Source organism: Macrobrachium nipponense, chromosome 1 (genome assembly GCF_015104395.2).
Source record: "Macrobrachium nipponense isolate FS-2020 chromosome 1, ASM1510439v2, whole genome shotgun sequence".
NCBI lineage: Eukaryota > Metazoa > Arthropoda > Malacostraca > Decapoda > Palaemonidae > Macrobrachium > Macrobrachium nipponense.
The window spans coordinates 142720534-142733415 of NC_087200.1; the positions used below are offsets into that span (position 1 = coordinate 142720534).

Genomic DNA, 12882 nt, shown 5'->3' on the forward strand with positions numbered 1-12882 from the left:
CATAAGATAAACCTAGATCTATAACAATATAGTTTAAAACATAATTTACAAGAGAAGTGGAAAATGAATAGTGATACGTCCAAATATCAGCTTGAAAAACCTGGACAGACCTGGATTTCCTACTTTAACGAAAGACTGGACGCTTTCGTCATCCTGCGCTCATACTCACTATTTGACGATGAGGCTTACTATATTAGATCTAAAAAGAATTATTACGGTAAATATTAAACCTCAGATGATGAGGAATCTCATTGCCTGTAATTTAATATCCTTTTCATCTTGGAACAGCATTTCACCTGAAGTCAAAAACAAAAAACCTTCGCTTTACAAATTCGATTTCAAATTGATCTTTCTGTGGGAAACCACCTTCCTTTGTGTGCATTCCAAACCTTCCTTTGTTTTAGATTATATTTCCCTCTAAGTAGCCACACTTGAAGTTCGCGCAGTCCAGTTTCTTGAGAGCAGAGTCTTTGAAAACTTTCATCTTCTTTCTGTATATCGCCGGCGTAAGGAAGTGCATGACCCTTGGGGAAAAAAATATTGCAAATATATATATATATATATATATATATATATATATATATATATATATATATATATGTATTAATGGTGTTAAGATTGTCTAGTTAAAAAATTAACAAAAATTTCTTCCAAATTTGCATAAACGAAGGATTAATTTACAACTTTTTGCTCACATATCTACTACGTAGCTCAAATGCATCTTAACTACGCTCGCTCCTCTCTCTCTCTCTCTCTCTCTCTCTCTCTCTCTCTCTCTACCTTATCAATGAGATTTTACGCTTCAATGTATACTTTAGGGTCCTATTTCCCATTTCATATGTTTAACCGTGTTCTCTCTCTCTCTCTCTCTCTCTCTCGCTCGTCTCTCTTCCTCTCTCTCCTATCTCTCTCTCTACCTTATCAATGAGATTTTACGCTTCAATGTATACTTTAGGGTCCTATTTCCCATTTCATATGTTTAACCGTGTTCTCTCTCTCTCTCTCTCTCTCTCTCTCTCTCTCTCTCATTCTTACCCGAGGAGATTTTTTCGTCCTTCTGCATATTTTCCGGTTTCGCAGACGATCCTCAATCCACAGTCTTCGGTATCGACGACATCAGTCATCAACCCTGCCACCTGAAACAAAAAATAAAAGAAATGGAATGGACATCGTATTCCAAAGTCAGTTCAAGAAATCATTATAAAACCGAACGATGTTTATCCCAGAATATTGTTCATTTTGTAGCAAAATTGAAAAGTTTGAAATATGACGTTAAAATGATCAAGTTTCATATAAGGTAAAAATGAGTCTGAAATAGAACTATACATTATGCAACTTGTTGCGAGCAAAAAAGAAAAAAAAAAAGACAAAACAGTTAAATTACCTGATCGAAAGCTATCTGAGTGATATTGCCAATAAGATCGACACTGTCGATCGTCATTTCACTGTCGACCGTCATTTGCCTTCCTGCAGTTCCGTCGGCTATAATGAAGGCGTTAGCGGGTCCTATGATGTCAGGCTTGATGCCCAGGGGATCGGGTTTCAGGGCATTTATGGCGTCGATTGTGGCCTGAGGCAGCTGGAAGCGAACGCTTGGGACTAAGCCAACGGCGTCGCCTGCTAAGATTCCTGCGAAGATGGTGATGACGATGATCGGGGCTAGTACCTGAAGAAAATTGAAATGAATATATTATGTGTGTGTGTTTGTGTGTGCGTGCGTGCGTATCTATATTTGTAGTGTATATATATATATATATATATAGATATATATATATATATATATATATATATATATATATATATACATATATATATATATAGTATATATATATATATAGATATATATATATATATATATATATATATATATAGATATATATATATATATATATATATATGTTTATTTCCTAAAGCCGACAGTTGACAGTTCGGACTCTCAATGACCATGAATTCTGTTCTTACTACAGCACGGTTCAAGGTATTGAGGTTAATGTATAAAAAAGAGATAGAAATTCAGCCATCACCGGAAGTAAATGACCTGAAACTAAAATACCTTAATAACCTGGGAGTCAATGACCTGGTCACAGGACTCACCGTGTCGACTGGGCAATAATCTTTCTTTTTGGAGTCTTCCTCCACGACCTCCTCCTCCACCGGATGGTAGTAGTAGTAATGGCCGCCAGTTGCAGCTGGAGCACTGGCTGACGCGTAACTGGAGTAACTGTCAATAACAGGAGCTGGAGCCGTGTGCTAATAATGGGAACCAAGAAGTAAAATATATCAATAATAATAATGATGATAAGAACAAAAAATTCAAATATATATATATATATATATATATATATATATATTATATATTATATATATATACATATATATATAATATATATATATATTATATATATATATATATAAAGTATATATAGGAAATATATGTAAATATACGTATATACAAATATATCGTAGAGATTGTAGATGCTATACTAATATATAACGATGAAGAAAACATCAGTGTATCATGAATAAGCTACTATACACCCGAATGCATTTAATGAGTGTCCCATTAGGCTTCCGTGCGTAAGAGACGAACACCGGATGTCCACCTACCGCCTGGTGGTGGTGGTGGTGATCGTCTCTCTTCATCAGGACATCGGAAGCGTCGTTCATCTGTGCCCCTGAAGATGAGGACACGGAGGGAGGCACAGCCATTCCAACCCCCAAACACATCAGCAACGCCAAAAGAGAGCGCATCCTTATTCCGTCCTGTAACAGTAAATAGACATATTCTTCTTTGCCTTGGTTACTTAACAACGCAATAGACTAAGCGTCAAGTACCTGATTCATTGCTAAGGCTTCAAGAGGCACCTTGGGATTGAAGAGGACGCGCCTCAATCGTCTTGATTCGCTCGGTACCTCTCGTTAAAAAGGCGAGTGTCCACTGAAACCCAAAAAGCCTGAAGGAGAAAACTAATCAATTCGTTCCTTCATTTGTTAAAAACAGATAACAGGTGAAAAACGATGAAATTATTATTATTATTGTTATTTTTTTTATTTTTTTATTATTTTTTTTTTGCTCTATCACAGTCCTCCAATTCGACTGGGTGGTATTTATAGTGTGGGGTTCCGGGTTACATCCTGCCTCCTTAGGAGTCCATCACTTTTCTTACTATGTGCGCCGTTTCTAGGATCACACTCTTCTGCATGAGTCCTGGAGCTACTTCAGCGTCTAGTTTTTCTAGATTCCTTTTCAGGGATCTTGGGATCGTGCCTAGTGCTCCTATGATTATGGGTACGATTTCCACTGGCATATCCCATATTCTTCTTATTTCTATTTTCAGTATTATTATTATTATTATTATTATTATTATTATTATTATTATTATTATTATTATTATTATTATTATTATTATTATTATTATTATTTCTGCGCATGGGATAGTGCTTCATTTTGAGGAAGCCTCTCTATTTGTTCTTCACTATCACGATTCTGTCACATTCTCTTTTTGATTTGACCAAACCGTAATACTTTTCATTCCTGGCATGAAAGTCTGTCACAAACGTTTACGCAAAAGGAAAGCTAAGAACGCTATTCATAAAAAAGATAAAACAACTACACAACTTTGAGTGTTAATCCAATAATACTCTAAAATGCTGAATATCGAAAAATAATTTTGTTTCGAAATGTGAGGCTTATTCTGAGAATGGTCGAACATCGTTAATTGTTTTTGACAAATAATGGGACAAATAAAAAGAAAATCCATTATAAAGTAAAATCAATGAACGGTAGGAAACCCGTGTAAAAATAAAGAATCAATTTCGAAAGATTATGACATCGGCTGCCTCGGCCCCCAGCAACACCCCCCCCCCCCCCTCCTTTCTTTGTATTACAGATTACAGTTCTCGATTTATTATGGAACAAATAAAAAGGTGAGAGGGATTACTATAGGAAATTTAAGGTAGAATTAGATTGTTGTTTAAGAATTAAGCCAGAGAAGCTTCAAAGTGTAACTTTCGGCCAACTTGGGGAGGGAAAACGATCAAGATTTTGAACGAGTCGAGGGAATCTACCGTCACTTACCGTCACAAACTTTGCTAGTACATATTGCCTCTTTTAGACTTTATTGTCATTCTAAAACATTTTTGGCTCCGGAGTGACGTAGGAAAGCAAAATTTTTTATGAACTATATTTTCATGATACTCAATTTGTGACTATTCCATCGACATCTTTACTTTTGTAATACTTTTGTAATTTAGACTTGTACTTTCTGAAGTGTTCAATGAACAGACGAATATACAGGCGTACGGATACTACACATATATAACGTCTGTATTAATAAATATCTCTCATAATAAGAGGATTCGAAACAAAATAGAGAACTAGGGGTAGATGAAAAGTGATATTACTTGTGTGAAGAAAAATTCAGTCTAATTAAAATAAATTGTGTTTTTTCAGCGAAAGGGTCTCATAACTCGGAACAAATTAAAGCAAAGCAATATGGAAGAATATACACTTCGCGGATCGAGTTATTTTGGCATCGATAGCAAGTGCATGAAGTATTACAGCTTCAGTGAGTAATCAAACGCAAAGATAGAACAGTCGACATTTTGGAGCCCAAGGTCGGCAAAAATAGACGTCTTAAAACAGGCAAGCAAGCAATGACAAAGCCATTATCCTCACCTTCTTCGTGAACGCAGGTAGACAGCCAAGTCTCTGAGAGAGCCCGGCCACTGGTGGATATACTCTACACTACCCGTTAACGGAGGCATCTCGCGCGTTTTATACGCGGGCATCTTTTGCCTCACTCATCTCCATTGGGGGTGAGTGGGGTTGAGTGGGGGTTAGGAATGAGGAGAGACCACCCTTTCCCCCCGTCTTTCTTTACCCCTGCTTCAGCAGCCAATAGGATCTCTCGAGCTCTTCTTGCTCTTCTTCGGCAGAGGTTGCTCTTAGCGGGGAGCTTTGTCATGACAGGTTCCTCATGACGCAGCGAGTATACGCGATTCAGAGAAAGTGTTCATTGATTCATATGATCGGAGACAACTCTAAAGTGTTACTGGATATATACGACACGAAAGGAAAATGGGAAGAAAAGAGAATGGTATCAGGCATTTGAGGTCCTTGCGTATAATCATTTTGATAAAAATATGATTATTTTAATTATTCAACATTAGCGAAAAATCATGAAGGATGAGAGAATGAGGTATATTATATAGAAATAAACTCTGAAAAGTAATCTTAGTTGAAAGCGTGGAAACACACGGAGTACAATTCTAAGGATCGGTTAGAGAGTAATGAATGTCCATAGAAACTGACAAATTAGTTTTAATTTGTCTATTAAAAATTAAAAGTGGGTGTAGCTTTCTACGTGTGTTTGCCAGTCGTTTAAAGGAACGCATTTAGAATTGAAGAGGCAAATCATTTTCTGAAATATAGTGTCGTTTTTTATTATAAGTCAGTCTCGATCCGTCTAGTTACTCATTTTCAGTAAATAATCACCGTGTGGTACAGTGAAAAGACTGTCTGGCTGTCCATTCTGTCCATATGTACACGGCATGTTCATCTGTCCGGTGTGTTTATGATTTAATGTCAATCGTCTGCTCATAAACGTCAGTCAATAGTAGTCTGATCAGTAATAAACTTTTTGAGCCCGACTGGAGATACAGTTTTTTATGAACAATAAGCATTCCACTTTGATGAGAAGGTAGTCAGTCGAAATTATTTGTGCGAAAAAATGGGACAAATAAGAGAGGGTTAAGTGATAAAGGAAGGGCATTAGATATTCTTTATTGTCTGTTGCACGACGATAGAAAACAAAAGCAGTTAGCAAAACAACAAATAAATAAGTAAAACTAACAATGCATGGATACAAGTCAATTGTCACAGTTTCCTGTCCCACGTCACGTATTGTCACACTATCCCATTCCTTATAGAACTTCTGAGTAATACGAACACCTTATGGTCGAAAAAAACTCATACAAATATTGTATATATCACATGGTGTCTTGTGTCCTAACTTAATTATAATAAGATGGGTAAATATGAGAGCAAATAGATTGAGGGAAAGAGAGAAATAAGGTAGACAGATAAGGAGAAAAAGGGGGATGGGAGAGAAAGAAGAGAGACTAATCAAGAAGCTATTTTTCATCTGAAAAAGGAAATGAATTATAAAGTGAAGATAATGTTTGTAAGTAGATATGAACTTTAAACAAGCAACTGAAAAACCGAGTCAATTTCACCAATAATGATTTAATAGCTACAGATTTAAATGAACAGGTTGAACCGAACTCTTACACAAACTCATACACACTTGTGCACGCGTACAGATACAAACATGTTATACATGTAAATAATATTATATTATAATATATATATATATATATGATATTATAAATATTATTAATATATATATCATATTATATATATATATATATAAATTTAGTAATATATATATATACTATAGTATATATATTATATATATATATATATATATATATATATATATATATATATATATACGTATATATATATATATATATATATATATATATAGATATATATATATGTATATGTATATTATATCATATATATACATATATACTATATCATATATATATATATATCTATCTATATGTATGTAGATATATATATATATATTTATATATATATATAGATACTAAATATATATATATATAGTTGTATGATTATATATATATAATGATTATATTATTATATATATATATATATATACACAAAATATATAGTATATATAATATTATATATACATATATATATATATATATATATATTTATATATATTATATTATTATATATATATATAATATATATATATATATATATATATATATATATATGGTATACATCTGTTTATGTATATATGCTATATATACATATATATAATATATATAGTATATAAAACTTAAGTTACACATCTAGTTAATTAAAACATAATCAGAATATAAAGGTACGAACACTTTTACATTAATGAATAATTTACTTATTTCAGCTCTGTCAATGTTAGTCAATTTAGCAATGCTATGCTGCTCGTCCATCTGAGATCAATACAATCGGTTTAGATAAAAGATGTTGAATAACAGAGTAGAAGAAAGAGGAAGGCCAATTTAGACTTAGTTTGACTTGTGTTTCATATTAAGAAGTATAGAGTTTTTTATTACTCGTGTTCATACAAGACAAGATTAGGGGAGAGCGTCGTTGAGGCAAAAGTCCCGAGTAAGAGTAATGTCTGTCTGTCACCACCAAAACGTCGCCTCTTCAGTCTCAAAATTCTCGTCATGTTGAATTGATCAGTGATGAAGTTTTCACGCTGAGTGAAAATAAATAAGTGTGAATAAATGTATAAAACTGCAAAATACTTTTTCCAACAAAAGAAAACGATATTTACAAGGCGGTATTGCCACTAAATGTAGAATTTTGTAAAGATATTCTAAAGAAAAATGACTTTTAAATTAAAGTAATGATATTTTAAAGTAATCATATTTTTTTCAGCCAGCAACGGAGGGCAATCCTATGATGAGGAAATTATTATTCTTATCTCGTTAGTATTACTGGAGATCTTAACAATTTAGTGGCAATATAAAGCAACAAACTAATTACTGTTACGAATTCCTTGGCAGTATCCTGAAGACACAGTGTCAGGTCATACAGAAAAGAGAAGATGCATTTTGTTGAAAGAAAACTCCAACAATCTTACGGTCTTCCGCGGCATTTTGAGATTCCTTCGCCTCAGATTTTCTTTCCGTCAGTGTATCCACACTTGAACTTCCGGCAGTCGGATTTCTTGAGAGCCGAATCCTTGAACACCTTGATCTTGTTTCTGTAGATAGGCGGCGTCATGAAGTGCATGAGGCTGAGGGAAAAGGAGAAAGGAAACTTTCCTGCTGAAATGACTCATTGAAAATCAAAATCATCATCGACAGGTTCAGCAAAATGCAATTGGCAGCAGTTAAAAAGAGTTTCGTAAAGACGATATTTATTTACAAGTATAGTTTGAAATACTAACAGGAAGAAGCATTACCAATAAACTCAGTTTGAAATAGTTACAAAGCAGTCCAGTGTTTTCCTTGTGAAGTCAGAACGGTTCGAATTGTTTGGTATGACGATTGTAAACAAATTAAGTCAGACTCTCTAATCTAAGTCTTTATCGGTGCAACCCCCATCCCCAGCGCCCCCCAGCGCCCCCCAGCCACAACCCACCCCTCTCTCTCTCTCTCTCTCTCTCTTACCCAAGGAATTTTTTGCGTCCATCAGCATATTTCCCTGCCTCGCAAATGAACCTCGACCCACAGTCGTCTGTCTCGATGGTGTCCAGCACAAAAGTTGTTATCTGAAAAGAAAAGAAAAGAAAACGGAAATGTTCACAGTGTTACTCAGGTTTGAAACTCTCTCTCTCTCTCTCTCTCTCTCTCTCTCTCTCTCTCTCTCTCTCTCTGTACTTGTTTTCCCTCACTCATAATCTTAATTTCTTTCAAAGGAAGACATGTCTAACGCTTCTTCCCTCTATTCTGTTTCCCCATGTCTTACTTTGCTTGCGGCTGGGCTAGACAAGAATAAAATATTTCTTATCCTATTGGCATTTGCTTTGTCAAGAATATACATCGATCAGTTTAGCTGAACAGATTTAAAAGCTCTTTAGGAGTCGATAGTTTTACAGAAATATGTTCTCACTTAGATCAGTGTAATCTATTTATTTGTTCCAAGAAATATGTGGAATAGTGAACTAACTCTTGAAAGTTGGAAGACTATGTAAAACAGGCATAAAAGAATCGATAATAAAATGACATTTATTAACTATAAAAAACAACTTTAGACCTAAGGGACAACGGTTACGTTAGCTAGACGACAGTCCTTCAGGAAACCCAGAGGGTACCTTACCTGACGTTAATGGGAGGGAAGAGGCAAAGGTCAAAATCAGAAAACACACAAGAGGCACAAATATCGACCTCACCTGATCGAGAGCCATTTGGGTAGCATTGCCCATGAGGTCTGGACCGTCGTCAGTCATTAGCCTTCTTCCAGTTCCGTCTGCGGGAATGAAGGCGTTAGCGGGTCCTATGATGTCGGGCTTGATACCCAGGGGGTCGGGTTTCAGGGCATTTATGGCGTTGATTGTGGCCTGAGGCAGCTGGAAGCGAACTCTAGGAATCATACCGAGGGCGTTTCCTGCCAGGACTCCGGCAAAGACGGTGATGACGATGATGGGGGCCAAGACCTGCAGTGGAGTGGGAATCCCTATCATTTTGCCCATTCGATATAATTCAAGGGAGACTAAAAGAAATGGCCGATATATTCTATGTTAGCTGAATACAGACCAGGATTTTGGTAATTAACCATAAGAGAACTACAGCAAAAATTAAGAAGGCGATGGCCAAAAATATAAGACGTTAATGATAAAGGTGTTACAGAAGCAGAATGAATAGGCGAAAATGCAAAACAGCGCAATATTCTACAAGGAAAACACAAAGAATAATTATACGAACAAAAACAACAGAAACGAGAAAATGGGAACCTATGTAGGTACTTGGGAATAAAATAAAAAAAAAATACGTAATTTTGTATTTATTATTTAAAAACGCAAAATAAACCGTCACGGGATTAATGGTACTACATAACGTGAATCTCACTGTAGTTTCCTATGAGTTTTTTAATACTTCCGTTGATTATTGTTTCATATATTTTAGTCCAACAACCTATGCAAATTTAAGTGTCCATAAAGACAAAATATTTACAAAAAACTCAGAAGTTATATATATATATATAATATATATATATATATATATATATATATATATATATATATATATATATATATATATGAGAGCTGATACTTCTTCAGCGAAGTTCGTTGTTTTAGGGAAGTGAGGGAACATGGGTAAAGTAACAAAAGCATTCCGCCCGTAACGATCTATTCGGCTTTTCTGTATATAATACTCAATGGTTCTTTATATTCATTAAAGAGTAATGAGAAGAGTATAAAAACACAATTTCCTGTATTATAGCATTTGCAATGGAACTTAAAATTAATTGAAGAATATAATATAAGGAGAATAAAGAATACGATATTACCGTATTGTGCTATATGCCACGGGCCTTCCAGTGCATTCAAGAATATTATATGAAGAGTTTAAAGAATACGTTTTTCCTGCATTATGGTATTTACCAACGACCTTTAGATTCATTTAAGAATATGATAAAAAGGAGTATAAAGAACAGCGTCATCCAAAAAGAAATCCAAAACGAGACTCACGGTATCAACTGGACAGTAATCTTTCTTTTGGTCGTCCTCCATTGCCGCTGGTTTCGGCTCCTCGACTGGATGGTAGTAGTAGTAATGACCACCGGAAGCAGCTGGGGCACTGGCACCAGCAGTTGGTGTGTAGGAAGAATAACTGTCGCCAGTTGGGGGTAGAGCAGGGGCCGTATGCTGATAAGAGAAACACATGATGATACGTAAAGTGTATACATATACACATATAGTATGTGTATATATATATATATATATATATATATATATATATATATATATATATATATATATATATATACTACATATAGTATGTATATATATATATATATATATATATATATATATATATATGTATATATATATATATAGATATATATATATATGATATATATATATATATATATATATATATATATAAGTCATATCACATTTCCGTAATTCATATACATATATCGAGCTACAATGTCCTTTAATATCTAATAGCCTCTCCCGGTGGTGTAGTAGGTATAAGCTTCACTGACGTTCTTGGATTTGAAAGGATCCACGGGTTCGCGCCCTGGTCCAGGCAAGTCTATTATCGAGAAAAAAAATTCCCCTTCGGTTAAGCATATATGAAAATATATTAATTCCGAGGTAGAGCGAATTAGATATTAAAGGACATTGTAGCTCGATATAATATATATATATATATAATATATATATATATATATCATATACTATTATATATATTATATATCTATCTATATATACATATATAGTATATATATATATGTGTGTGTGTGTGTATCCAACGAGACGACGAACTCATTAACAACCAAAAAATTCCCCTTCCGGTAACATGAATGAAAGTATATTACTTCCGAGGTAGAGCGAATTGGATATTAAAAGACATTAGTAGCTCAATGCTTGTATATGAATCACGGTGATATAATAACATTCATTCATATATATATATATATATATATATATATATATATATATATATATATATATATATATATATATATATATATACGGAATAATGATATCGTGATAAACTTGTCCGTTCTTTTCGCTCTTGAATTTTATATATGTCGATTGACTGATTAATTATAGTTACTAAAACTGTCGTCACAACACCTAGGCTATTGACGCCGTATCAATTAAAATAAGGACTCCAATGAATAAATAAATAGGTAAATAAGTATATAAATAAATAAATAAATAGCTTTAAAATTAGTTTCATACTACAAAATATCTAAAATTAGACCATAACTGAGACGTACCGTCGACTTGGAATCAACGCGACTTCTCGGCCAAATTCAACACGCATACAATTAAATTCAAGAGGGTCTTTAAGAAGTTGAAAAGGAACTCAAAGAAATTCTAGCATTCCTTACCGCGTGATGATGCTGATCGTCTCTCTTCAACAGGACCTTCGAAGAATCCTTCGCTTGTGAGTCCTTGGTCGGAAGAGCAGCCAGCGCTCCTCCTAAGCATCCCAGTAAGAGCAATGCGGAACGGACCCTCATTTCGAATCCTGGGGAAGAGAGGGAGAACAAGAAGAAGAAAATTAATGTTTTGAAATGATCCGTGAGCAGAAATTATTATTATTATTTCTAAAATTATTCCTGATGTTATGATTCATCGTTTTTATGGCCTAATTCAAATCGATAGACCTGAGCGCGGTCTCTGGAGGGAAGAAGCAGATCATGCCTTTTCGTGACGAGGGACATCAAAGGTGTTTTATTTTGTCAGCGTTGATGACTGTGGAGCCCTTTTTTTTTTTATTGTGTGCTATAAATCAACTTCAATCGCCGCCCCTAAAATGTGTCAATACAATTCTTTCTTAGTTTAATAACTGGTGGAATATGTCAAATGTACTCTTATGTACTGAATGTCTATTTTGCAGCTGAACATCATTTTTCATCAAATAAGACTAAATTTGACGATGAGAAGACGAAATGAATTCAAGATAAGTATTCAAGATAAGTAGCAGTAGCAATGATTTACTTTATAAATGGCACGACGTCATTATATGATTTCAAGAGAAAACAAACGCCTTACGGGCTGACCGCAAACATAAACGGGCATCTTGAGCCACTATCGTATCATGCTCCTTTCAGTGACCCTCTAACCCAGGACACCGTCGCGCGCTGCACTACCTGGAGAGACATCCTACCTTCCTCCTAGAGACCCAGATCTGTAATGCAATGACGCTTTGGATAACGACAGCCTGGCCCCCAGAACTACCAGTCACTCGCGTTTATATCCTCAACTAGGTTCCGTTTGGAGCATCCCAGGCCTCTTATAGGCGAGCTTCTTTCGCCTCCACTCCCGCGGGGAAGGGGTCCCGCGGAGACTGGGGGTGATGGTCGACGATGAAAAGATGAATAGTGCCCGCCCCCTGTACTCCATTTGCTTAGTAATGGGTCTAGGGGGATGGCTTCGAAGGGTCGGGCCTTTGGAATGAATGACGCTGGGTCAGCTGGGTAAATAATGCAATTGTATTGGAAAATTCAAGATTACATTCGAAGTTTCAAAGGAAAACTCGGTGACGACGACAGTTTAAGCTGATCAGAATACAGAGTGTGCAGTCATACCTGACTGCAGTCAATCT

General features: G+C 35.1%; 2 protein-coding genes across 3 annotated transcripts in view; both read right to left on the reverse strand.

Annotated features, from left to right (window-relative positions):
• The window catches only part of LOC135219698 (uncharacterized), an 8539-nt gene extending 670 nt beyond the window's left edge, over positions 1 to 7869 (reverse strand). Inside the window, exons 1-6 of one of the 2 annotated variants that reach the window (XM_064256671.1) lie at positions 7731 to 7869; positions 2608 to 2763; positions 2095 to 2250; positions 1385 to 1666; positions 1036 to 1136; positions 1 to 524 (exon numbers count right to left, since the gene is read on the reverse strand). The exon at positions 1 to 524 is cut by the window's left edge and continues 670 nt beyond it. In XM_064256671.1, coding sequence (XP_064112741.1) covers positions 401 to 524; positions 1036 to 1136; positions 1385 to 1666; positions 2095 to 2250; positions 2608 to 2763; positions 7731 to 7745 — 834 coding nt within the window. In that variant the 5' untranslated portion in view covers positions 7746 to 7869 and the 3' untranslated portion in view covers positions 1 to 400. Of the gene's footprint in view, positions 525 to 1035; positions 1137 to 1384; positions 1667 to 2094; positions 2251 to 2607; positions 2764 to 4678; positions 6343 to 7730 lie in introns of those variants that run through there. The other variant, XM_064256673.1, reaches the window with a different exon arrangement.
• LOC135219699 (uncharacterized) lies at positions 7469 to 12550 on the reverse strand. The gene is made up of 6 exons (XM_064256674.1): positions 12445 to 12550; positions 11663 to 11802; positions 10284 to 10460; positions 8985 to 9248; positions 8263 to 8363; positions 7469 to 7886 (listed from the first exon to the last, which is right to left on the reverse strand). The coding sequence occupies exons 2-6, from the start codon at positions 11792 to 11794 to the stop codon at positions 7763 to 7765; spliced, it is 798 nt and encodes a 265-aa protein (XP_064112744.1). The 5' UTR covers positions 11795 to 11802; positions 12445 to 12550; the 3' UTR covers positions 7469 to 7762.
• Positions 12551 to 12882: the final 332 nt, after the last annotated feature.